This window comes from Ceratotherium simum, chromosome 6 (assembly GCF_057802395.1).
Source record: "Ceratotherium simum simum isolate JZ-2026a chromosome 6, ASM5780239v1, whole genome shotgun sequence".
Taxonomy (NCBI): domain Eukaryota; kingdom Metazoa; phylum Chordata; class Mammalia; order Perissodactyla; family Rhinocerotidae; genus Ceratotherium; species Ceratotherium simum.
Window position 1 is genome coordinate 33,051,735 of NC_141905.1, and position 27,379 is coordinate 33,079,113.

At 36.5% G+C, this 27,379-nt stretch overlaps 1 protein-coding gene across 7 annotated transcripts in view; it reads left to right on the forward strand.

Annotated features, from left to right (window-relative positions):
- HERC4 (HECT and RLD domain containing E3 ubiquitin protein ligase 4) overlaps positions 1-27,379 on the forward strand; it is a 151,867-nt gene that overhangs the window by 68,082 nt on the left and 56,406 nt on the right. For 6 of the 7 annotated variants that reach the window (XM_087432136.1, XM_087432138.1, XM_087432137.1 and 3 more), the window contains 6 exons: positions 8,001-8,161; positions 24,636-24,712; positions 25,276-25,400; positions 26,271-26,330; positions 26,457-26,568; positions 27,052-27,241. In XM_087432136.1, coding sequence (XP_087288262.1) covers positions 8,001-8,161; positions 24,636-24,712; positions 25,276-25,400; positions 26,271-26,330; positions 26,457-26,568; positions 27,052-27,241 — 725 coding nt within the window. The remainder of the gene's footprint in view (positions 1-8,000; positions 8,162-24,635; positions 24,713-25,275; positions 25,401-26,270; positions 26,331-26,456; positions 26,569-27,051; positions 27,242-27,379) is intronic. The other variant, XM_087432139.1, reaches the window with a different exon arrangement.

The window sequence follows — 27,379 nt, forward strand, 5'->3', positions numbered from 1 at the left end:
TTGCTGTAAGTTTTTTATTGATAAATCTTTATCAAATTAAGGAATTTCTCTTTTATTCCTAAATTTTTTAGAGTTTTTTTTAAACCATGAATGGATGTTAAGTTTTTAATGTTGCTCTTTCTGGGTCTATTGAGATGATCTATGATTTTTCTCCTTTAATCTGTTTATGTGGTGAATTATATAGATGGATTTTACTATTAAAAATAGGTTGGGGCTGGCCTGGTGGTGTAGTGGTTAAGTTCACGCACTCCGCTTTGGTGGCCCGGGGTTCGCAGGTTTGGATCCCAGGTGCGGACTGGCACACCACTTGTCAAGCCATGCTGTGGTGGCGTCCCATATAAAGTAGAGGAAGATGGGCATGGATGTTAGCCCAGGGCCAGTCTTCCTCAGCAAAAAAGAGGAGGATTTGGCAATGGATGTTAGCTCAGGATTAATCTTCCTCAAACACACACAAAAAATAGCTTTGTTTTTCTGCAATAACACCAATTTAGTCATCGTATATTAGCTTTTCAGACAGTGCTGCATTTGGTTTGCTATCATTTTAAAATATTATTTCTATTTATGTTTATTAGTGAACTTGGTCTATAATTTTCTGTTATTCTTTTTGCCAGGTTTTATTATTAAGGTTATGCTAGTCTAATAATATAAATTGGGGTGTGTACCCTTGTTTTGTGTGTGTTTGAAACAGAACCACTTTGAAGGTTGATAGACCTTGTCATTAAAGCCACCTGGGCTTGGTATTTTCTTTTTTGGAATTTTAAAAACATTCTTCAGCTTCTTTTTGACTATAAGGTAACTTTTTAAATTTCTCTTTGAGTCAGTTATTTGTAAGTTAAATTTTTCTAAGAATTTTTCCATTTTTGCCTGAATTTTAAATGTATTGGTGTAAAATTTACAGTGTCTGTATTGGCCTATTGCTGTGTGCAAACAACATATCAGTGACGTATAATAATCACTGTTTATTTCTTACTCTGTAGATTGGCTGAGGCGGTTCTTCTTCAGGCCATGGGTCAGCTGGAGTGGCTCTTATTTTCACTGCAAGTTGGGGCAGCTCTGTTTCAAGTTGCATGTTCATTAGGGTGGCTTTGCTCAGTATGTGGCTGAGTTGGGGTGGCTTTGTTAACTTGTTTCATTCTCAGGCCCAGTCCAGAGGGACAGCAACTATCTCTGGGTGTTTTATTCTCTTGGTGGTGGCACCTGCACACGTGCATCTTAAGCTTCTGCTTGTGTCACATTTGTTAAAATTCTGTTGACCAAAAGCAAATTACATGGCCAAACCTAAAGTTAAGATGGGGGAATACATGGTGCTCATTCACCATCAGGCCATGACAAGAATGTGCATGGTTTTTTTTTGTGTGTGTGTAATTTTATTTTATTTTTTAAATTGCGGTTTTAATACTACAAGATTGTGGAGAAGTGGGATTATTGTTTTAATATACCACAGTATTATCTTACAGTTTTTCTCATTGTAAGAAAAAAATTCACCGATCTGTTGTCTGCTTCTGTGAGTTTGTTTTTGTTTTGTTTTGTTTTTCATTTGTTTTTTATATTCCACATATGAGTGAAATCATAGAGTATCTGTCTTTCTCCATCTGACTTATTTCACTTAGCATAGTACCCTCGAGGTCCATTCGTGTTGTCGCAAATGGCAAGATTACATCTTTTTCATGACTGAGTAGTATTCCATTGTGTATATATACCACATCTTCTTTACCCATTCGTCTATCTGCGGGCACTTAGGTTGTTTCCAGCTATGTGTTTGTTTTTATCTGCTCATTTTATCTGCTCATAACTGAAGAAGTTATATTCCGGTATCCTACACTGTTTGACAAGTTTTGATTTCTCCATGTAGGTTTGTCAATTTTTGTTTTTGCTTTTGAGGCTATGTTTTTAAATGTATAAAATTAAAATTTTATGTCTTCTTGGTGAATTTATGTCCTTTTGTCATTGTGATTGTGATCCTTTAGATCTCTAGTAGTAACTTTTGTTTCTTTGAAGTCTGTTTTATCTGATGTTAATAGAGCTACACCTGCTTTTATATATTTTCTTTCCAATTCATTTACCTGGTGTATATATTTTTCCTGTTCCTTTACTATGTGTTTCTGTATGTTTTAGATGAATCTCACATAAACAGCATTCAGTTAGATTTTTAAGTCCAGTCTGGTTGCCTTTTAAGTGGACCTTTTTGTCAGTTTATATTTTTTTATAATTGCTAATATATTTAAGTTTAAACCTGCCATCATATTTTGTACTGTATGTGCCACCTATTTGGTTTCATTTTCTCCCTTTTTTGCCTTTCTTTGGGTTGATAATTTTTTAAGTGAGTTTAATTCCTTCCACTTATTTGGAAGTTATATCCTCTTTTTTTAGTTGTTACTCTAGAAATAACAACATTTATCCTTAATTTATATTGATAAATACCTTTCCCATTTTTCCAGGCAATATAAGGACCTCCATTTACCTTTCCTAGGTTTTCATTCTCTCTTTTTTTTGGTGAGGAAGATTGGCTCTTGAGCTAATATCTGTTACCAATCTTCCTCTTTTTGCTTGAGAAAGACCAGCCCTGAGCTAACATCTGTGCCAGTCTTCCTCCATTTTGTATGTGGGTTGCTGTCATAGCATGGCTTGATCAGTGGTGTAGGTCTGCACCTGGGATCCAAACCCATGAACCTGGGCCATTGAAGTGGAGGGTGCCAAACTTAACCACTACACCACTGAGCCAGCCCCTCTCTCTCTATTTTTATTTTATTTTATTTTATTTTATATTTTTATTTTATTTTACTATTATTATTATTTTTTTTTGAGGAAGATCAGCCCTGAGCTAACATCCATGCCAATCCTCCTCTTTTTGCTGAGGAAGACCGGCCCTGAGCTAACATCTATTGCCAATCCTCCTCCTTTTTTTTCCCTTTTTTCTCCCCAAAGCCCCAGTAGATAGTTGTATGTCGTAGTTGCACATCCTTCTAGTTGCTGTATGTGGGATGCCGCCTCAGCATGGCCAGACAAGCGGTGCGTCGGTGTGCGCCCGGGATCCGAACCCAGGCTGCCAGTAGCGGAGCGCATGCACTCCACCGTCACGGGGCTGGCCCCCCCTCTCTATTTTTAAACCGCACAAGAACATTGCTTCATATAGTTGGTGTATCTTTAGAAATGCCTATGTGTATTCATTCTACTATGCCATTTTATATAAGGGTCATAAGCATCCATGGATTTTGGTATCCTCAGGGGTGCCTGGAACCAGTCCCCTGCAGATGCCGAGGGACAACCATATATTTAGTACCTTTTTTTGCTCTTGATATTTTCCAGTTAGTATCATTTTCCTTTTGTCTGACCACCCTCTGGAATTTTCCTTGATTAGACCTGCAGGTGACAGACTCTTGTGTGTATCTAAAAATGTCTTTAGTTCACCTTCATTCTTGAATGATATTGTTGGTTATAGAATTCTAGCTTGGTAGTTAACTTTTAGCACTTTGAAGATAACAATCTACTGTCTTTTGGCTTTGGTTGTTGTTGAGAAGTCAGCTGTTAGTTAGTATGTTACTCCTTTGAAGGTAATCTGTCTCTGTTTTTCTCTCTCTCTTCAGTTTTGATTTTGTTTGTCAGAATACAGATTTCTTCATTATTGGGATTCTTGAATCTGTGGAATAATATCTTTGATCGGTTATGGGAAATTCTAAACTGTTGTCTCTTTAAATATAGCTTCTCCTTTCTTCATGGGATTGTGATTGGATTTGTATTAAATCTTCTCACTCCACCCTATAGCCTTAATCTTTATTTTCCGAATTTTTGTCCCTCTTTGCTGCCTTCTTGATTGTTTTTATGATTTATATTTCAATTCACTAATTCTTGTGCTATATCTATTTTTTGTTGAACCCTTCCTTCAAGACCTTAATTTTGGTTATTGTGGTTTTTTAGTTCTAGTATTTCTCGTTGGTCCTTTTTAAAATCTGAAATAAAATTTCTCTAATGTTTCCAATTGTCAGTTTTCAAGCTTGGCTTTTATTTCTTGGACATTGAACCACTGTTAAACTTAGTTCTAGATTCTTGTGTTTGATAATTCCAATATCTGAAATCTTTAGGGAATCTTTTTTTTTTTTTTTTTTGGTGTGGAAGATCGGCCCTGAGCTAACATCTGCCAATCCTCCTCTTTTTGCTGAGGAAGACTGGCCCTGGGCTAACATCCATGCCTATCTTCCTCCACTTTATATGGGATGCCGCCACAGCATGGCTTGACAAGCGGTGCGTTGGTGCATGCCCGGGATCCTAACTGGTGAACCGATACCCCAGGCCGCCGCAGCAGAGCGCGCGCACTTAACCGCTTGTGCCACCAGGCTGGCCCCTAGGGAATCTATTTTTATAGTTTCTTCTTTCTGCTACATTTTGTTCATGGCTGTTCAAAACAGCCAAGCTGTTTCTTTGTATGCCCAGTTTTGTGTGCCTGATCATGTTTTTGAAAAATTATTTATGGGAATGATTTGATAAAGCCTTCCTATCCTTTTCCCATATATGAATCACAATCTATTATAAAAGGTAAATAAAAGCTCAACATATAAATGAGCAGGGGTGCTTACTATTAAAATCTTGTTTATACTGTTAAAATTATACATATATACGTATATTCCCAAAAATTTAGAGTTCATCTTTTTGTATTTATCACTTCGTGCATAATTTGTTAAACTATAAAGCAATATTTTTAGACAATTTTTTCAGGTGAAATATTTCATCAGTCCCTTGTGAAATATCACAGATTGTTTAATGTTATGCAGTTTTGTAATTCTTAACAGATAAAATGTGCATGATTTGAATGGTTATTCTTAGCTTTGTAAACTCAGTTTTTTTCCAGCAATTTTATTTATTTAACTGTTGGATTGGGGGAGAAATTTTAGTTATATATTGATTGAGATGTAAGGACTTACCTGCAGAGAGAATGTAGGTAGGTATCTGGTATTTCAACCAGTTTGATTTCCAGGTAGTTAGTACTGTAAGAACTATGTGTTATTTCCTTATTGAATAATTGTCAAAAATCTCCTCAAGGAAGCAGCCGAGGAACACTAGAAATGTGAATCCATCAAGGAGTTGATCGAAAAGCAAAAGGTTCAAATTCTAGTGGTTCAATATCATGGTGTTTTTGAGCTATTATATCAAGTCTAGGGCCTAAGATAGTTATGTTTGTTCAGTGGCTCTCAACTCCGACTTCATGCTATAATCCTTTAGAGAGTTTTTAGAAATATATATTGTTGCCTAGGCTTACCCCTAGGAGATTTTCAGTATTCTGCCGGGGTTAAGAACCACTGCTTTAGTAGACCGGTTTGAGGAGGAGTTTAACGAACTAGTATTGCAGTAAGTTTTAGATTATTGATATGTTCCTTTGAGGTGTCACAGTGAGTGCTTCCTGAAGGAGGCCGACTGGGCAATGTTAAACCCTTCTTCAACCAGAGCAGTTTGTCTGTTTTATGTGCTAGGATTCCATTTAACATTTCCTTTATTAAAAGAGTATCCTTATTAAGAAAATTTTGATTGACCTTGGCTCATCTGGTTCTGAGGTAAGGTGGTTGTTAGATTCTACGTAGTTTTCCAGTAATATGAAAGACTAGATGACTTGAAAACCATTTTGAATCAAAACGCCTTTTAAATAACATAGATTCGTTTGCCAGGAAGTAAAGGGGAGTCCACAGGGCAAAAACAAATATGAAAACCACAGCTTTGAACTGACTCTGGAGCTTCCCTGAAAGAATTTGCCAATCTAGGTAATGTATTAATTAGCTTATACTGTAAAACAAACCACCTGAAAACTTAGTGGCTTAAAACAATTATTTATTTAGCTAATAATTCTGTGGTTCAGTAATTTGGGCTGGGCTTAGCTGAGCAGTTCTCATCTTAGCTGGACTCAGTGATCAGCTGATAATCTGGCTAGGAGCTGGGAAGTCTCAGATAGCCTTAGCTAGGACAGCTTGTCTCTCCTCCAGATTGCTCCAGATTGTATGTCAGACTTCAACTGTTAACCTTGATGCCAACTGTTATTCTCCTGATGGTAGAGCAGGGTTCCTAAAAAGAAAGGAGAAAGAGTACAAAGCCACTTGTGAGGCATAGGCTCAGATCTGATACACTGTTATTTCTGCTGCATTCTGTTGTTCAAGGCAAGTCACAGGTCAGAGCCCATATTTAAGACGGAGAAACAGATTTCTCGTCTTGGTGGGAACAGCTGCAAAAGTCATAGTGTAAGGATAATGGATATAGGAAAAGGAATAATTTTGGCCCTTTTTATAAACAATATTCCACAGATGGCAAAGGGGTTTGGGACAGATGAGACCTAAGAACTTAGAGAAGCAGTAATGAGGCTTGAGAAACCATCTCCTCCCAATAAAACCACCTCATGGAAAGAGTTCACAATGAAATATTCCCTTGCTAGCATAAGGAGACTTGTCTGTCCTTGGCCTAGTTTCTGGTTTGGATCTCCCTTGAGAATTTGTTACCACAGAGCTATCAAAGGGCCTAAGGTAGGTTTGGGGCTTGTTGGAGTACTCCTGGGTTGGTGTATATATTGTGTTTCATAACATATAAAGGGTTTTAAATGAAATAACAGGCTGGCAGATTTGAAAAAAAGAACTTCTGGAAATGAGATAAAAACATAGTCATTGAAATTTAAAATTCAGTGTATAGGAGCCAGCCCAGTGATGTAGCAGTTAAGTTTGCATGCTCTGCTACGGCGGCCCGGGGTTTGCCCGTTTGGATCCTGGGCGCGGACCTACACACTGCTCATCAAGCCTTGCTGAGGCAGCATCCCACATAGAACAACTAGAAGAATGTACAACTATGACCTAGAACTATCTACTGGGTCTTTAGGGAGAAAAAAGGATTAAAAAATAAAGGAGGAAGATTGGCAACAGATGTTAGCTCAGGGCCAGTGTTCCTCAAAAAAAAAAAGAATGCACTCTTCTCTCCTCATTACTACTCCCTATTTCTCACCCCTGCTTTTAAAAAAAATTCAATGTGTAGTTAAAACAGCAGATTGTATACACTACTAAAGAGAAAAGTAATGATGTGAAAAATAGATCCAGGGATATTGCTCACGAGGGGCATGGATATAAAAGAGAGGTTAAGAAACTGGTAGGATATATTAGGAAGGTACAACGTTTGTCTAATACTATCAAGAAGAGAATTGAATAAATGGGAAAGAGATAATGTTTGCAGAAATAATGCTTAAGAATTTGCCAGACTTGGTTGAAGCCATAAAATCTGAGATGGAGGAACACAAGGCCTGAGCTGGATAATCACTTTTAACCCATTCTTAAACATAACAGTAGTGAAACATCAGAGGGAGTTGGATAGGTTTACTCATTAGTGGGTTTTCTTAGCATTAGTTCTGCAGTTTCTTAGGTTTGCTTCCACTCTGGTACCTCCAGAGGAGTCTGGGTGTATACCACATATAAGGATCAGTTTCTCGAGAAGAAAGGAAACATTGTTTTATTGTGCATTAGTGTGTGTGTGTGTGTATATATAGATATATATATATATGATATATGTATTGATTGATAAATATATATATCAGTCTTCTGATGAGTACTAGATTACTTGCCCAGTTCTTATCCTAAAGTTTTTGAGTGGTGCCCAAATGGTGGACCCTCGTAGACTATAGCTCTAGGCTAGAACCTGACAGGGAAGGGAGGAGGGGAACTTCCTTGGACAACATAGTTAGATCCTACCTCCACTGCTGGATCATCTTTTATAAGGGATTCCAGTATAGATCTGGGCCTTTTTAAATTTGGACATTTATGGAAATTTTCTGGACTTTGCTTACGCAGCCTACCTGTGTGGTACAAAATTCATTCCGTATAGAGTAAGGCTATTAATATTTTATACCAAAAATTCTAGAACTATAATGGTTTTATTAATTTATTTTTGAAGAGAAAGATTATATCAGTTAATGTTTGCTATGCTTTTCTAAATGTAAATTGTTTGGAAGTTAACATTAAGTCAGGTTTTCTATTGTTTTACTCTAGGCAGCACACTTCTGCTTTTGTTCCTTCATCAGGACGCATTTATTCTTTTGGACTTGGTGGTAACGGGCAGCTAGGAACTGGTTCAACAAGCAACAGGAAAAGTCCTTTCACTGTCAAAGGAAATTGGTTCCCTTATAGTGGGCAATGTCTACCAGATATTGGTAAGTTCTGTTATATTAAAGCTTTGCTACACAAATTAAAGTTATTATTAAAATATTTCTCTTAGATGATGAAGTTTTTTACAGTTGAAATGAAAGAATTCCAAGATATATTGTTTAGTGAAAATAGTAAGATAGAGCACAGAGTATATGATTGGTTAGTTTGTTTATATTTGCTTATATATGCATAAGGAAGCTCGAGATAAAGTAATAAAAGTGATTCTAGAGGGATGAGCATATGGGAACTGGGTGGTGACTACATACCAGAGGGAGGGAGTGTTTTGATTTTTTATTTTTAATTGTGGTAAAATACCCATAACATAAAATTTATTAACCATTTTTTAAGTGTATAATTCAGTATTATTAAGTATATTCACATTGTTGTGCAATCATTCTCCAGAACTCTCTTCATCTTGCAAAACTAAAACTCTGTATTCATTAAACAACACCTCTCCATTCACTCTTCCCACTATATAGCAACCACCATTCTACATTCTGTCTCTATGAATTTGACTTGATTCTAGTTACTTCATATAAGTAAAATCATATTGTATTTGTCTTTTTGTGACTGGCTAATTTCATAAACTTAGCATAATGTCCTTAAGGTTCAGCAGTGTTGTATTGTAGCGTGTGTCAGAATTTCTTTCCTTTTTAAGGCTGAATAATATTTTCTTGTATGTACATACCACATTTTGCTTATCCATCTGTTGATGGACAATTGGATTGTTTCCACCTTTTGACTATTGTGAATAATGCTGCTAAAAACATGGGTATACATATATGTCTTTGAGACCCTGCTTTCAGTTCTTTTGGGTATATGTGAGACTTTAAAATTGTATAACATTTTCTATTTTTTGAAATTTAAACCATCTGAATATATTACCTATTCAAAAAATTAAAATTTTAAAATTTGCTTTTTATATCCCTTCTCCTTTAGCCAAGTATATAATTTATTTATTTTTATTTTCTATTATTCTTTCAATAGATCTGGTTGTTTTTCATTGGTATTAATTTACTGCTTAAAGAGTTTGAAATATTCGAATGCTTGTTTCTCATTTACTTCTTTGACATGCTGCAATCAAAACTTGCTTTTTGTTTTAATAGTTCCTTTACCATCCTAAACTTTCCTCAGAATTGTTTTCTTATTTATTTTATCTATATCTGAGTTTTTCTTTGGGATTTTTCTCTGAGTTGTGGGATTTGAGTCTGTTGAGGCTTTATTCAGTGATGAGCATACTATGAAGGTTGACGTTTGAAAAGGTCCATAACATTTTATTATGAATATTCTTGAAGATGCTTTTCAATTTATGTTTTTGGTTACTAAAAGGCTGTCTCAGCTATGCTTTTATTTAGCAAAGGTCAGGATATGATGCTATTTTTCCTTGTTTTTGCTTGATTTTGTGTTTAGAAAATGGCTTCATTTTCTTCCAGTTGCTCTTAGATGTGGAACATGCCTTTATTATAGTAGTATTATTCCTTTTCTTATGTCCTTAGCAGCATGTTAGTGTTTCCTTATATCAGTTTCTTCCGCGAAAGACACCATTAACAACCTAACAAAGAGATTTTATAATTTAAAGCAGCGTGGATATTGTAAGGAATCATATATTTCTGTTTATAAAGTTTAGTCACTTTAGGGATGCACTTTATCACTCTTGAAATTGCATATCTTGGGATTAATTATTTGCATTAAAAAGGGATAGGAGATGGAGTTTCAAAATTGGTCCTTTTGTTACAATTTAGTTTCATCAAAAAATTGTTGATTGACAGTAGCCAAAAGGTGCAGACAACTCAACTGTCCATCAGTAGATGAATGGATGAAAAAGTGTAGTATATACATGTAATCAAATATTAGCCATAAAAAGGAGTGAAATTTTTTTTATCGATGTCATAATAGTTTATAACATTGTGAAATTTCAGTTGTACATTATTGTCAGTCACCATATAAATGAGTCTCTTCACCCCTTGTACCCACCCCCAACCCCCTTTCCCCTGGTAACCACCAAACTGTTCTCTCTGTCCATGTGTTAGTTTATTTTCCACATGTGAGTGAAATCATACAGTGTTTGTCTTTGTCTGGCTTATTTCACTTAACATAATACCCTCCAGGTCCACCTATGTTGTTGCAAAAGGGACAATTCTGTCTTTTTTTATGGCCGAGTAGTATTCCACTGTATGTATATACCACATCTTTATCCAGTCATCAGTCGAGGGACACTTGGGTTGCTTCCACTTCTTCGCTATAGTGCATAACGTTGCAATGAACATAGGGGTGCATAAGCCTTTTTGGATTGTTGATTTCAGGTTCTTTGGATAAATACCCAGAAGTGGGATAGCTGGATCATAACGTATTTCTATTTTTAATTTTTTGAGGAATCTCCATACTGTTTTTCCATAGAGGCTGCACCAATGTGCATTCCCACCAGCAGTGAATTAGGGTTTCAGTTTCTCCACAACCTCTCCAACATTTGTTATTTTTTGTGTTGGTGATTATAGCCATTCTCACAGGTATAAGGTGATATCTTAGTGTGGTTTTGATTTGCATTTTGCTGATGGTTAGTGATGTTGATCATCTTTTCATGGGCCTATTGGCCATCTGTATATCTTCTTTGGAAAAATGTCTGTTCATATCCTTTGCCCATTTTTTGATCAGGTTATTTTTGTTGTTCTCGTTGAGTTGTGTGAGTTCTTTATATATTATGGAGATTAACCCCTTGTTGGATATATGATTTGCAAATATTTTCTCCCAGCTGGTGGGTTGTCTTTTCATTTTGATCCTGGTTTCATTTGCCATGCAGAAGCTCTTTAGTCTAATGAAGTCCCACTTGTTTATTTTTTCTTTTGTTTCCCTTGTCTGAGTAGACATGGAATTCAAAAAGATCCCTTTATGGCTGATGGCGAGTAGTGTGCTACCTATATTTTCCTCCAGGAGTTTTATAGTTTCAGGTCTCACCTTCAGGTCTTTGATCCATTTTGAGTTAATTTTTGTGTATGGTGAAAGAAGATGGTCTATTTTCATTCTTTTGCAACTGGCTGTCCAGTTTTCCTAGCACCATTTATTGAAGAGACTTTCCTTTCTCCACTATATGTCCTTAGCTCCTTGTCAAAAATTAGCTGCCCACAGATAGGAGGTTTTATTTCTGATTTTCAATTCTGTTCCATTGATCTGTGTGTCTGTTTTTGCACCAGTACCATGCTGTTTTAATTACTATCACTTTGTAGTATGTTTTAAAGTCGGGGATTGTGATGTCTCCAGCCTTGTTCTTCTTTTTCAGGATTGCTTTAGCTATACGGGATCTTTTGTTGCCCCATATGAATGTTAGTATTCTTTGTTCTATTTCTGTGAAGAATGTCCTTGGGATTCTGATTGGGATTGCATTGAATCTGTAGGTTGCTTTAGGTAGTATGGGCATTTTAACAATGTTTATTCTTCCAATCCAAGTGCATGGAATCTATTTCCATTTCTTTATGTCATCATTGATTTCACTCAGTAATGTCTGATAGTTTTCATTTTGTAGGTCTTTGACTTCCTTGGTTAAATTTACTCCTAGATATTTTATTCTTTTTGTTGCAATCGTAAATGGGATTGTCTTCTTGAGTTCTCTTTCTGTTAGTTTGTCGTTGGTATATAGAAATGCAACTGATTTCTGTAAGTTGATTTTGTACCCTGCCACTTGGCTGTAGTTGTTGATTATTTCTAATAGTTTTCCAATGGATTCTTTAGGGTTTTCTATATATAAAATCATGTCATCTGCAACAGCGAGAGTTTCACTTCTTCGTTGCCTATTTGGATTCCTTTTATTCCTTTTTCTTGCCTAATGGCTCTAGTCAGAACCTCCAGTACTGTGTTGAATAAGAGTGGTGAGAGTGGGTACCCTTGTCTTGTCCCTGTTTTCAGATGGATGGCTTTCAGTTTTTCCCCATTGAGTATGATGTTGGCTATGGGTTTGTCATCTATGGCCTTTATTATGTTAAGGTGCTTTCCTTCTATACCCATTTTATTGAGAGTTTTTGTCATAAATGGATGTTGGATCTTGTCAAAAGCCTTCTCTGCATCTATTGAGATGGTCATGTGGTTTTTATTCCTCGTTTTGTTAATGTGGTGTATCACATTGATTGATTTGCGCATGTTGAACCCTCCTTGTGTCCCTGGTGTAAATCCCACTTGATCATGGCATATGATCTTTTTAATGTATTGCTGTATTCGGTTTGCCAATATTTTGTTGAGGATTTTTGCATCCATGTTCATCAGGGATATCGGTGTGTAGTTTTCCTTCTTAGTATTGTCTTTGCCTGGCTTAGGTATCAGGGTGATGTTGGCCTCATAGAATGTGTTGGGAAGTGTTCCATCTTCCTCTATTTTTAGAATAGTTTGAGAAGGATAGGTATTAAGTCTTCTTTGAATGTTTGGTAAAATTCTCCAGAGAAGCCATCTGGTCCTGGACTTTTATTTTTTGGAAGGCGTTTGATTACTGTTTCAATCTCTTTACTTGTGATTGATCTATTCAGGTTCTCTATTTCTTCTTGATTCAGTTTTGGGAGGTTGTATGAGTCTAAGAATTTATCCATTTCTTCTAGATTGTCCAATTTGTTGGCATACAGTTTTTCATAGTATTCTCTTATAATCTTTTGTATTTCTGTAGTATCTGTTGTAATTTCTCCTCTTTCATTTTTAATTTTATTTACTTGAGCCTTCTCTCTTTTGTTCTTGGTGAGTCTGGCTAAGGGTTTGTCAATTTTGTTTATCTTCTCAAAGAACCAACTCTTTGTTTAATTGATCCTTTCTACTGTTTTTTTTTAATTTCAATTTCATTTATTTCTGCTCTGATTTTTATTATTTCCCTCCTGCTGACTTTAGGCTTTGTTTGTTCTTTTTCTAATTCTGTTAGGAGTAGTTTGACGTTGCTTATTTGGGCTTTTTCTTGTTTGTTAAGGTGGGCCTGTATTGCTATGAGTTTCCCTCTCAGGACCGCTTTTGCTGCATCCCATATGAGTTGGTACGTTGTATTTTCATTTTCATTTGTCTCCAGATATGCTTTGATTTCTCCTTTAATTTCATCAATGATCCATTGGTTGTTTAGTAGCATGTTGTTGAGTCTCCACCACTTTGTCACTTTCCCGGTTTTTTCCTTGTAGTTGATTTCTGTCTTCATGGCATTATGGTCAGAAAAGATGCTTGTTATGATTTCAATCTTCTTAAATTTATATAAGCATGCCTTGTTTCCCAACATATGGTCTTGTCTGAGTAGACAAGGGATTCAAAAAGATCCCTCTATGACCCATGTCAAAGAGTGTACTGCCTATGTTTTCTTCCAGGAGTTTTATAGTATCAGGTCTTACCTTCAAGTCTTTGATCCATTTTGAGTTAATTTTTGTGTATGGTGAAATAAAATAGTCTACTTTCATTCTTTTTTTTTTTTAAAGATTTTATTTATTTATTTTTTCCCCCCAAAGCCCCAGTAGATAGTTGTGTGTCATAGCTGCACATCCTTCTAGTTGCTGTATGTGGGACGCGGCCTCAGCATGGCCGGAGAAGCAGCGCGTCAGTGCGAGCCTGGGATCCGAACCCGGGTCGCCAGCAGTGGAGCACGCTCACTTAACCACCAAGCCACGGGGCCGGCCCTACTTTCATTCTTTTACATGTGGCTGTTCAGTTTTCCCACCGCCATTTATTGAAGAGACTCTCCTTTCTCCACTGTGTGTTCTTAGCTCCTTTGTCGAAGATTACCTGTCTGTAAAGGTGTGGTTTTATTTCTAGGCTTTCATTTCTGCGTGTGTGTATGTGTCTGTTTCTGTACCAGTACCATGCTGTTTTAATTCTTATAGCCTTGTAGTATATTTGGAAGTCAAGGATTGTGATGCCTCTAGCTTTGTTCTTTGTTCTCAGGATTGCTTTAGCTATTGGGGGTCTTTTCTTGCCCCATATGAATTTTAGTATTCTTTGTTCTATTTCTATGAAGAATGTCATTGGGGGGCTGGCTTGGTGGCATAGTGGTTAAGTTTAGCCTGCTCTCCTTCAGCAGCCTGGGTTCACAGGTTCAGATCCCAGGTGTGGACCTACACCACTCATCAAGCCATGCTGTGGTGGGGACCCACATACAAAATAGAGGAAGATTGGCACAGATGTTAGCTCAGGACCATTCTTCCTCAAGCAAAAAGAGGAAGATTGGCAACAGATGTTAGCTCAGGGCCAGTCTTCTTCGCCAAAAAAAAAAAAAATCATTGGAATTCTGTTGGGGATTGCATTGAATCTGTAGATTGCTTTAGGTAGTATAGACCCTTTAACTATGTTTAGTCTTCTAATCCATGTGCATGGGATATCTTTACATTTCTCTCTTTCTTTTTTTTTTTTTTTTTTTGAGGAAGATTAGCTCTGACCTAACATCTGTTGCCAATCCTACTCTTTTTGCTGAGGAAGATTGGCCCTGGGCTAACATCCGTGCCCATCTTCCCCTACTTATCTGTGTCCAAATTTACACTTTTTATAAGGACACCAGTCATTTTGTATTAGGGGCCCACCCAACTCCATTATGACCTCAACTTAACTAATTATATCTGCAATGACACTGTTTCTGAATAAGGTCACACTGTGAGGTATTTGGGATTAGGACTTCAACATGTGAATTTGGGGGAGACACAATTCAACTTATGACAACGTCCTAGATCTGATAAGTTAATCCTTTATTGCACTGGAGGCATCATAGGCGTTGGCTCCATAAGTACAGCCAACTGTTGTTTCTTAAATGACTTGTCATAAGTAATTCAATGATAATCATTCTCAAATATGACACTTCAGACAAGTTCTTGGTTGAATCATTGATTTCTTCAATCAATTGTGAAGGAGGTACAAACTAGTAAAAAGGGGATCAGATTCTTACTGAACCTCTGCAAATAAGTATATTACTATTAAAAGAAGGGAGACCTAGTAAGAATTTGAATTCTCATTGAATTCTGGGGATTAGCAAGAATCAAATGTTATCATATAACATATTCGTTTCAAGTGTACCAAATAATGATTCAGTATTTGTATATATTGCGAAGTGATCACCACAATAAGTCTATTAACATTCTTCACAAAAGTTAAACAAATTTTTTTTATTGTGATAAGAACTTTTAAGATTTACTCTCTTAGCAACTTTCAAATGTGCAATACAGTATTATTAACTGTAGTCACCATGGTGTACGTTACATCCCCATGCCTTAACTTATTTTATAACTGGAAGTTTGTACCTTTTGACTCCTTTCACCCATTTTACCCACCCACTACCTCTGGCAACCACCAGTTTATTCTCTGTATCTGTGAGCTTGGTTTTTTTCTTTTTAGATTCTACATATAAGTGAGATCTAGTGGTATTTGTCTTTCTCTGTCTGACCTATCACTTAGCATGATGCCCATAATGAACCATAAGGTTCATCCATGTTGTCACAAAAGATTTCGTTCTTTTTTATGGCTGAATAATATTCCCATATCTATATATACCACATTTTCTTTATCCATTCATCCATCGACAGATGCTTACATTGCTTCTATGTCTTGGCCATTATAAATAATGCTGCAATAAACATAAGGGTGCATATATCTTTTTGAGTTAGTGTTTTTGTTTTCTTCAGATAAATACCCAGAGGTAGAATTGCTGGATCATGTGGTAGTTCTATTTTTAATTTTTTGAGGAACTTCCATGCTGTTTTCCATAGTGGCTTTACCAATTTACATTCCTACCAACAGTGCACAAGGGTTTCCTTTTCTCCACATCTTTGCCAACATTTGTTATTTATTGTCTTTTTGATAATAGCCAATCTAACAGGTATGACGTGATATTTCATTGTGATTTTGATTTGCATTTCCCTGATGATTAGTGATGTTGGGCATCTTTTCATGTACCTGTTGGCCTTCTGTATGTCTTCCTTGGAGAAATGTCTATTCAGATCCTCTGCTCATTTTTTAATCAGATTGTTTTTTTGCTATTGAGTTGTATGAGTTCTTTATGTATTTTGGATATTAACCCCTTATCAGATATGTGATTTACAAATATTTTCTCCCATTCAGTAGGGTGCCTTTTCTTTTTGTTGATGACTTCCTTTGCACAGCAAAGTTAGTTTGATGTAGTCCCGCTTGTTTATTTCATTTATTTATTTATTTATTTTGAGGAAGATTAGCCCTGAGCTAACATCTGTTGCCAATCCTCCTCCTTTTTGCTGGGGAATATTGGCCCTGGGCTAACATCCGTGTCCATCTTCCTCTACTTCATATGGGTCGCCATCACAGCATGGCTTTGATAAACAGTGTGTAGGTCTGTGCCCAGGATCTGAACCTGTGAACCCTGGGCCGCCAAAGTGGAGCACGCGAACCCAACCGCTAGGCCACCGGGCTGGCTCCCACCCAGTTGTTTATTTTTACTTTTGATGCCTTTGCTTTTGGTGTCAAATCCAAAAAATCATCACCAACACTGCTGTCAGGGAGCTTACCATCTGTGTTTTCTCCTAGGAGTTTTATGGTTTCATGTCATACATTCAAGTCTTTAATCCATTTTTACTTAAGTTTTTGTGTATGGTGTAAGATAGTGGTCCACATGTATTCTTTTGCATGTGGCCGTCCAGTTTTCCCAACACGATCTGTTGAAGAGAGTGTCCTTTCTCCATTGTATATTCTTGGCTCCTTTGTTGCAGATTAATTATATATGCCTTGGTTTATCTCGGGGCTCTCTGTTCTCTTCCATTGATTTTTGTCTTTGTTTTTATGCCAATAACATACTGTTTTGATTACTGTAGTGTTGTAATTTAGTTCAACCCTTTCCTAGCTTTTGGTTGTCTCTCAAACCTTTGTGATTGTCCAAGGAGTCTATTTTATTTTTATTGGCTCCCAGTAGTTGAAAGTGTTCCAAAACCTGTCACTGGGGCAGGATCTCAGTCACCTAGATTCAAGGTGACTGGAAGCCAGACCCTCAGGCAGCACCTTTTAAAGTATGTAAATATATACAATCCTGTGGGACCACAAGCATAAGTCTTCCTGGCCACCAGAGCCAGGCAATGTAGAGGTGTCCGCTGGGCAGCAGCCTTGAAAATCGGGGCACCAGACAACGATATAAGCTCCTTTCCAGGCGACAATGGGGACTTGGAGCAAGGCAGGGAGAGTGCAAAGATGGCATCCACCAGCCATTGTCCCCAGAGATCACCTCAGTAGGTCCCTAGATGTGAGCTAAATCAGAAGCCTACCCCTCAGGGTAAAGCTCCAGAACAAGCAAATAGGCCTTTTTCATGGAAAGGCTGGGGATGTGTTTTAGTCTACTGTTTAGGCTGTGTGCTGGGAGTGGTGACCAGCCAAGAATTCCCTCTCTGATTGTTACAGTCTCGTGGGACCCAGGAACACAAGCCCTGCTGTCCACCAGAGCCAGGCAATCAAGGGGCGTCCGCTAGGTACCAGCCACTAAAACCGGGGCACCAAATGTAAAAATCAGGGCACCAGATGCGTATACAAGCTCCCTCTGGGAGATACTGGTGCTCTGTAGTGCAGCAGCGGGAGAGCACAAAGATGGGGCCCTCCCTCCGAGGTCTTTGGAGAGCATTACTATAGGCCCTTGGTTGTATGTTTAATTAGAAGCCTGCCTCTAGGCCAAAGCTATGAAGATAAGCTAGTAGGCCCCTTTCACAGGAAGGTTGGGTGCCTCAGTCTGTTGCCTCTTGCTGTGCCCTGGGAGTGGTAGGCGGTTAAGAACTCTTTCTCCATTGGTTATAGTTGTGTGGGACCTGTGAGTGTTAAGCCCTGCTAGCCCCCAGAGCCAGGTGACCTAGTATTATTCCCTGGGCAGCAGCCACAAAAATCAGGGCGCCAAACGAGGATACAAGTCCTTTCGAGGAGACACCAGCAAGTTAAGCAAGGCAGAGGGAGATACCGTTTCTAAATGTTTCATTTCAGCTTACCAAAGCAGTGTTTACAAAATTGTTGTGAATTAGATAACTTTCCAAGAAGGAGAAATGACTTCCTTATATATGCAGAAAACAGAACATTAGGACAAAATTAAACATTATTCCAAACAGATAACCAAAATAAATTTTTCTTCATCAATTCATTCCTATGTAATGAGTTCTTGTTCTGCTAAATCTTGGGATGGCAGTTTCATAAAACTGCTTATCAACTTAAAAAACAATATGAGAAATCCTAATGTAGTCCACTGGTATGTTCTGAAAGTTATCTAAGCCATCTGTCCTCAGAAGCCTGTACCCAAGTGTCAATTCTCTGACGTATAAGTGGTTTCAAATACCTAGTACAGTCTTGTTCACAGAGCTCTGAGACTGTCTTTCTTTGTTGAAAACACAAACTCTAGCCTGTAGCTTATAGGAGAACCTTCAGGCAAGCATCAGAGTAAATCAGAAACTATCAATAGACGACGGAGGTTTAAAATGACTGTGGCTAATTTATTACTGATAATTGTCAAGTGGAAAGATCTGATAAGAGTTCTTAATAAGAATAATACAGCAGACAGGGAAATTCGGTTGTTTCTGTGGCATGCAAAACACAATATTCCAAAAAGCTTTTTAAACAGAATGTTTCTAAAGATGATGATTAAGCCTATTCTCAAGGAAGTCAGTGACTCTTATATCTAGTTTATAAATATGAATGAGTATAACTTTTTATAGATGAAAAATTCTTGAGGTATAACGTGATAATCCTGAGACCTAATGTACAAGGAATAACACCAAGAATATCAAGTAAAGGGATTCAGTAGTTCAGGGATCAAGCTTAGACATCTATATTTTTATCCAACTCCATGCATGAATATGAAATACATCCCCATTTGAAAACCATTGGCCTAGCAGATGCTAGATGTGAATTAAAGCAGTAAGATTGTACCAGAAGACATTTAGAATAACAGTTAAGTAATAACTGAAATTAGGACTGCCAGCATTGTACCACCAGAAATTTGATAAATGTAGGAAAATTCAGCAACTATTTCAGAGTTTTGAATAGCGTTTCCCTTCATTTTTAAACATATGGAAAGCAAGGAGATTGATGAATCTCCAGGGACTTCTCATAAAACAAACGATTTTTGAAATATTTATATTAATTACATTTTACCATGTAAATTTAACCTAGGGAAGATGGAATATCTTTTCTGATTTGACAGCTCTTCTGATGCAACTTATAACAATAAGACATCATACAAACCTAATTATTTCTAGCATCTCTTCTTATATGTTGAAAGAACAAATCTTTTTGATTCTCCATGGCCTCTCTGGGAAATCTCAAAGATATTTTCACTAACACATAAAAGATGTCGTGGAAGTTTTATTTTTCTATGTTTAAGATCTGATTTTGGGAAATGTGTTAGTTTGCTAGGGCTGCCATAACAAAATATCTCAGACTGGGTGGCTTAAACAACAGAAATTTATTTTCTCACAGTTCTGGAAGCTAGAAGTCCAAGATCAAGGTGTCAGCAGGTTTGATTTCTTCTGAGGTCTCTCTGCTTGGTTTGCAGATGGCTGCCTTCTTACTGTGTCCTCACATGGTCTTTCCTCTGGGTGTGTGCATTTCCTCTTCTTGTAAGGACACCAGGCGTATTGGATTAGAGCCCCACCCTAACAGCCTCATTTTACCTTAATTATTTCTTTAAAGGCCCTATCACCAAATACAGTCATATTCTGAGGTACTGGGAGGTTAGGGCTTCAACATATGAATTTGGGGGGGGGTGGATATAATCGTTGATGCTTGAGAAACAGTACTTGGTTACCTGTTTTATCAAAGTGACAATAAAACATTTCAAAATAATTGTAGATAATAATGTGGTTGAAAGGAACTTTTAGCTCTAGAGTGAGGAGCCTTTGTTCTTTTTTTCCCCCTTAAATAATGAATGACAATAAAATCAACATAAAGCATAGAAAATTATTCTAGTAAGACACAGAATTTTTGCTATCTAGCAAATTACACAAAAAGTAAAGAAAAACATTTTATATTATAGATGAAGGCATTAACTTGTAAACCATGGGAGCACACCCTTCAAAACTGAGTGAACTGTGCTACAATTTTAACACATTTTATAGCTTCTTTCAGAGTCAAGTATAAATCGGAGCAAATAAAAGTCACTTACCACATTGTATCTTCATTACATTCTTTCATATTTTGGAACAAACTGATGCTTGAGGACAGTGGTGTTGTCTCAGAATGTCCATGAGGTCAAAATGACTTTCATGTTAACACTAAGATATTATCGGGCCGGCCCCGTGGCTTAGCGGTTAAGTGTGCGCACTCCGCTACTGTTGGCCCGGGTTCGGATCCTGGGCGCGCACCGACGCACCACTTCTTCGGCCTCTCCGCATCCCACGTACAGCAACTAGAAGGATGTGCAACTATGACATACAACTATCTACTGGGGCTTTGGGGAAAACAAAAGGAGGAGGATTAGCAATAGATGTTAGCTCAGAGCCGGTCTTCCTCAGCAAAAAGAGGAGGATTAGCATGGATGTTAGCTCAGAGCTGATCTTCCTCACAAAAAAAAAAATAATAATAATACTAAGATATTATCTATGTTAACGTGCAGTACCTTTGTTATTGTTCATCTTCAAACAAATCAGTGAATATTTTTTTTAATTTCTTAATTTTAAATTCTAATACAATAAGTATTAGTGCTTTTAATCCACATAAACAGAAGCCGATTGGGGTCCTGAATAAGTCTTAAGAGTGTAAAGGAGTTTAAAGACCATCAAAAACTACTCCTTTTCCTTGTAAATCAAAAGCACATACATAATTGTATCTCTGTCACTATTGCTTCTAAATAGAAGTATAATTTATAGAATTGTAAATAGCTCAAAGATACCTTTCAGGTAGAGACATTCCTGAAGGATACCCTAATCAAGACTCAGTAATTTTATTTTTATTTATTTGTTTGGCAGGGGCTCCTATTTCAAAATCTTTACAATTTTTCCTGACAATATATTTTGTAAAGAGTAAGGAGAAAGTGAACTAGCCCTCCTAGATATGACAACATGTACTATAAAACTGTAACAAATTGGTATATGCATTATTGCATACCAATTATGCGTTATTGGTATATGCATAGCCATTTAGATCATTATAGCTAATGGAAAGTCCAGGAAAAAAATTCCTGTATAGGCATTTGTATATAGGTTTTTTGTATATTTGTTTCAAGTTCAAACTCTAGTTGATTGGTAATGGCTCTTGGAGATATATGTTAAGAAGGACGTTGAGCACACTTTTGGGATAGAGAACAGTGCCAAAATTTTTTGGAGTTGTCTATAATAGGTAGAAGTAGTAGTATCTTTTCATAACTTTAGAACAAGCCATCACTAATCTGTGGAGAAGGGAGAAGAATTACTTAACACATGAAAATTGGGGGGTGAGGGGAGTCTGTTTAGATCCCAGCCTAATAGTATACACTAAAATAAATTATAGATGGAATACAGAGTTAAATGTAAAAAAAGTTCTTAAGACAAGAAAATAATTCTGTGATTTGAGGATGGGAAAAGCCTTTCTCAGCTGAAAGTAGTCATAAAGAATGAGATAAATACATTTGATTAAATGGAAAAAGAAATCTGTGAGTCAAAATTAAATAATTATTTGGGGAAAATATTTGTAGCAAGTACAGACCAAGGTTAATAGCCTGCATATCCAAAGTGCTCCTACATGTTAGTGAGAAAAGCAGTAAGACACCTAATAGATAAAGGAAATTAATGGAAATTCACAAAGAGGAAATTCATGTTACTTAAAAAACCTGCAAAAATTATTACCCTCTTTAGTATCAAAGAAAGGCAAATTCAAAAAGCAAGAGGATAGTAAATACATGGAAAAGATCAAACGTTAATCCTTTCTTCTTATTACAGGGTAACAAACTATGTAGTAGATTGGGGGAAGCTGATCGTCAGCTACCAGATGAGGAAGTAGTGTTAGCATATCATCATTTTTCAATCTACTATGAATTTTAATGGCCTAAGCATTGAGCAGCAGTGGTTACTAACATTGCAAAAAGGAACCCAACCACACATTATGTGCTTCCTGATGGAAGAACAACCCCCTCCAGCCACCACCACCACCATGTAATAGTTTTTTGAAATAATTAAGCTCCAGTTAAAGCCTAAATCCAACTACCAATTTACAGGAAATACGAAAGACCAAGAAAAATGTTGGGAGAAAACTCAGGGATACAATCAGCAAAATCCAGTCTGCAGGAAGCTGTATAGGACAAATGACTAGGTTTCACAAGCTTTTTGGAGTAGTAATTAAAAAGAAATTAAGGAAAATAATTTTTGATGCCCTACTCACAGCCCCACTCATGTACTGTAGATTAGTCATCTGTCTTGATAAGTACTTACAGAGGGCACAATCACATTTTAGGAATAAATGAATAACATCCTGTTAAATCTTTTGAGGAAGTGAATGATTTCCTATAGACTTGTGAGAATGATGTAGAGAAAAGATTTTAAGTTGATTGGTTGGTTTATTTAATATTTTAGATGTACCCTTTTAATCTGTTCTTAAGATTAAAGAACAGAGTAAGGGGGCCGGCCTGGTGGCATAGTGGTTAAGTTCATAAGCTTTGCTTTGGCGTCCTGGGGTTCACAGGTTTGGATTCCGGGCATGGACCCACACACTGCTTATCAAACTTTGCTGTGCTAGGCATCCCACATAAAATAGAGGAAGATGGGCACAGGTGTTAGCCTAGAGCCAGTCTTCTTTTTTTTTTAAATGTATTTTTTAAATTTATTTTTTATTTTTTTGTGAGGAAGATCAGCCCTGAGCTAACATCCGTGCTAATCCTCCTCTTTTTTGCTGAGGAAGACCAGCTCTGAGCTAACATCTATTGCCAGTCCTCCTCCTTTTTTTCCCCCAAAGCCCCAGTAGACAGTTGTATGTCATAGTTGCACATCCTTCTAGGTGCTATATGTGGGACGCAGCCTCAGCATGGCTGGAGCAGCAGTGCGTCGGTGCGCACCCGGGATCCGAACCTGGGCCGCCAGTAGCGGAGCACGCGCACTTAACCGCTAAGCCACGGGGCCGGCCCCTAGAGCCAGTCTTCTTCAGCAAAAAGAGGAGACTTGGCAACGGATGTTAGCTCAGGGCTAGTCTTCCTCACAAAAAAAAAAAGTTGTTTTTGGCCTTAGAGCATTCTTGGTACTTGTGAAAAATTTGGTCATATTACTATTCTGAATTCTGAAGCTCTTAGTATGTTCTAAGCTATGTAAATATTATACATTCATATTAACAAATGTTTACTGAGTTCTTTTGCAAATAAAACATTGTGCTTGATAGTTGGGATATAATCAAGGAAATTAAGATGTGGTCCCTTGCTTAAGAATTTATAATTTTGTAGCAGCTATGTTACAAATAATACAAGGTGAAGAATTAGTCAACTAAAGGATGGGGGTCAGTAGTAGAATGACAGAAATGGATTGTATTTGGAAATAACTAGCCTTAAGTTACAATCTGGAGCTTTGGTGCTTTGGTACGTGATACCGCTAAATACTAGCCCAGCAGTATTTTTGATAATGGATACTCTTTCTATTTTGAGGAGCAGAAGAGAAGAAAAAGGAAGAGGCTTTGAATATCTTTTTGTAAAGCAACTTTATTGTCCCTTTTTTACTTCTGTTAAATTTGCTTATTAATTTCTATATTTTTGGAACTGATTTCGTTTTTATCGATAGTTGCCAACAAAGAGCTGTGTGTTTCATCTTACTTTTGTACAGCTATATCGAAAGAGAAAATAATTTTACGTTACGAAGTATTTACTCAAAAAGTTTTAACATTTACTTGTTTGTTGTCATTCTTTTTAGAAATGAATATTCTTAATTTTTCTTTTCTTTTCTTTTCTTTTTTTTTGTGAGGAAGATCAGCCCTGAGCTAACATCCATGCCAATCCTCCCCTTTTTTTTTTGCTGAGGAAGACCAGCCCTGTGCTAACTTCTATTGCCAATCCTCCTCCCTTTGTTTTTCCCTTTTTCTCCCCAAAGCCCCAGTAGATAGTTGTATGTCATAGTTGCACATCCTTCTAGTTGCTGTATGTGGGACGCCACCTCAGCATGGCTGGACAAGTGGTGTGTCGGTGCGCACCCGGGATCCAAACCCGGGCCGGCAGTAGCGGAGCGTGCGCACTTAACTGCTAAGCCACGGGGCCAGCCCCTTAATTTTTATTTTCTTCTGAGCTATCTTTTACACTTTTCATTCAATTTTTACATCATCTTCAGTTTAAACTAAAATATATTGAGAATAATAAAGATATAGACAAGAAAATACCATTTTTTTGTGCAGGCCAGAGGAAAGACTTGTAAGCTTACCAGATGCTGCTTATGCTTGTGGGATCATTTGGTCAGTCTCGTTTCCATAGCAATCAGAGTATTTCAAGTTGTTTTATATCATTGAGCCCATGAATGGGAGGTCTAATTAAGTTAGATGATTAGGAGAAAATCTGATAGCATATTTGATGCTCTGAAAAATGTTATATAAATCTTGAATTTTTTTATGTTTATTTTACAGATTCTGAAGAATATTTCTGTGTAAAAAGAATTTTCTCAGGTGGAGATCAAAGCTTTTCACATTACTCTAATCCTCAGGTAATAGTAGTCGTATAAATAATTACTAAGCTCAAATAGTTTTGAAGAATTTTTTATTTTTTTAATTTTATTTATTTATTTTTTTGTGAGGAGGACTAGCCCTGAGCTAACATCTAATGCCAATCCCCCCCACTTTTTCCTTGAGGAAGATTGGCCCCAGGCCAACATCTGGGCCCATCCACCACTCTACATGGGACGCCGCCACAGCATGGCTTAACAAGCAGTGTGTCGGTGCACGCCCGGGATCTGAATCTGTGAACCCTGGTCCGCCAAAGCGGAGCACGCGCACTTAACCGCTGCACCACCAGGCTGGCCCCTCAAGACTTTTTTAAACCCATATTAATGTTCTTTATATGTTACAAAATAATTGCGTTAAATTTTTTTTCCTCAAATCTACAAAATTTTTATGATCCATTTGATAAGTTTTTGTTTCACATGTTTAGTAGTGACTTACTTCTGTTTAAAAAAAAAAAAAACACCAAATACATAGTGGAAGCATGTCTTGGTTTAAGTTCTATATAATGTCTCTTCCCTCTGACTGATCTACTTATTTTAAAATTTAGAACTGTAGGCCACCAGATGACTTTAGATGTCCTGATCCTTCAAAGCAGATCTGGACTTTGAATGACGCTATAATTCAAAAATGGCTGAGTTACCCCTCTGGAAGGTTTCCTGTGGAGATAACCAAGTAAGAAAAACATTTTAACTCACAAATACAACCTCTCAACTCTGGTAGAGCAACCTGTACTTAGGAGTTTTTATTTAAATAAACATTTCATTAAATATCACTCATTGAATGATTTATATTTTGATGTCTAGAATTTTTATAATAATGGATATTTTAAGAGATCTCTCATTTAAATTTATATCTTGCAATCCTTTCATATTTATAGTGATATATTAAATGATAAATTAAATATAGCCACTTCAGGATTATAGCCACTTTAGAATTGGGTTTGAAATATGTTTCTTCCAGCTTCATAGTGCTCACTGTCTTTTAATTTTTATACTCCCTGGAAGATTTGAGTATTACTTCTGTCTTGAATATTTTGCTTATAGATGAACTTGCTTAGTACTTAGGCTTGTTTTTTGTTGTAGGTGGTGTTGGTATTTGGGGTGGAAGGGCTGTATCTGATAAACTGTTTTTTTCTAGATTGTTTTCCCAAATTAAAATTTTTCTTAAAAGCCCAAGGAGTAGACTTCAGAAAAATAACATCTCAGATTAGATTTACTACCATGTGAAATTAAGAAAATTAAATGCACAGGTTTATGTAAAACAAATTTTTTTAAGAGCATCAGATTTGTTTGATAAATCAGAGGATGAAAGTAATATTTGAAAAAATCTAAGGTAAACAGTAATGCGTTTATCAAGTATTATTTAATCAATCTTTAGTAATTTATAGAATTCTGATTTATTCTAATTGAGTGTTCGTTAGAGGAATGCTCTGGAGCATTAAATGTTAGGTTAAATACTGATTTTAATTTTTATTAGAAAAAGAAAGGTGAACAGTTAGATTTCTCATTTTGTGATTTTGGCATTTTTTAAATTTCTTTTTAGTGAAATAGATGGAATATTTTCTTCCTCTGGTTGTCTAAATGGAAGTTTTTTAGCTGTTAGGTAAGTGGCAATTCTTTGGTGTGGTGAATTTTTCAAATTTATTATATTTAATAATATATTAAATAAGAAGTAAAATAATAATTTTAAAGTTTCATTATTTTCTCTCTCTCTCTTTTTTTTTAATAGCAATGATGATCACTATAGAACAGGCACCAGATTTTCAGGGGTTGATATGAATGCTGCTAGGCTTTTATTCCATAAACTTATACAACCTGATCATCCTCAGATATCTCAGCAGGTTTGTTTCTAAAGTGTTTTATATTTGTATTATAAAGCCTGTTGAGTTTTTTATTCCACATTACTGTATATGTTTATGGCCTAGTTATTGTGATGTGCCTTGTATGATTTTACTAAATATGCTAATATAAGAATTAAAGTTTTATTTTAAAGAATTTGTAATTTAGGTGTCAAATATCTGTAAATCTTTCCAGATGTTTGGAGCAGACCCTTAATTACTTAACTTTGTCATGATGGTTAAGTCTTTATATAGCTATAGAGGTAGAAAGTTTCGATGGAGATTTACAAGATTTTTTTGAATTCTTTTAGCAATGCTTAGGCATTAATTTTCATTGTGTTCCAAAGTACATTCGTTGATTCATTGTAAGATATTTTCTTTTTCTTCACTATTTCATGTTTGCTGTAGTATAAGAGTTTTTTTCTTTATTTTTGGAAACTGCATTCATTTTAAATGAAGTAGGTTTTACTTTTTGTCCAACTGTAGGTGGCAGCTAGTTTGGAAAAGAATCTTATTCCTAAACTGACTAGCTCCTTACCTGATGTTGAAGCATTGAGGTTTTATCTTACTCTACCAGAATGTCCCCTGATGAGTGATTCCAACAATTTCACAACAATAGCAATTCCCTTTGGTACAGCTCTTGTGAACCTAGAAAAGGCACCACTGAAAGTACTTGGTAAGAATTTTAATATTTTTTTCTTTTGTAACCCTTTCTCTTTAAATGAAAATGCTCATAAGTTCTTAGTTTTTTTCTGTTGGCAATTTTGTTACCCTGCTTATTGGACATTGTTTTAGGAAAAAATAAATCTGTTTT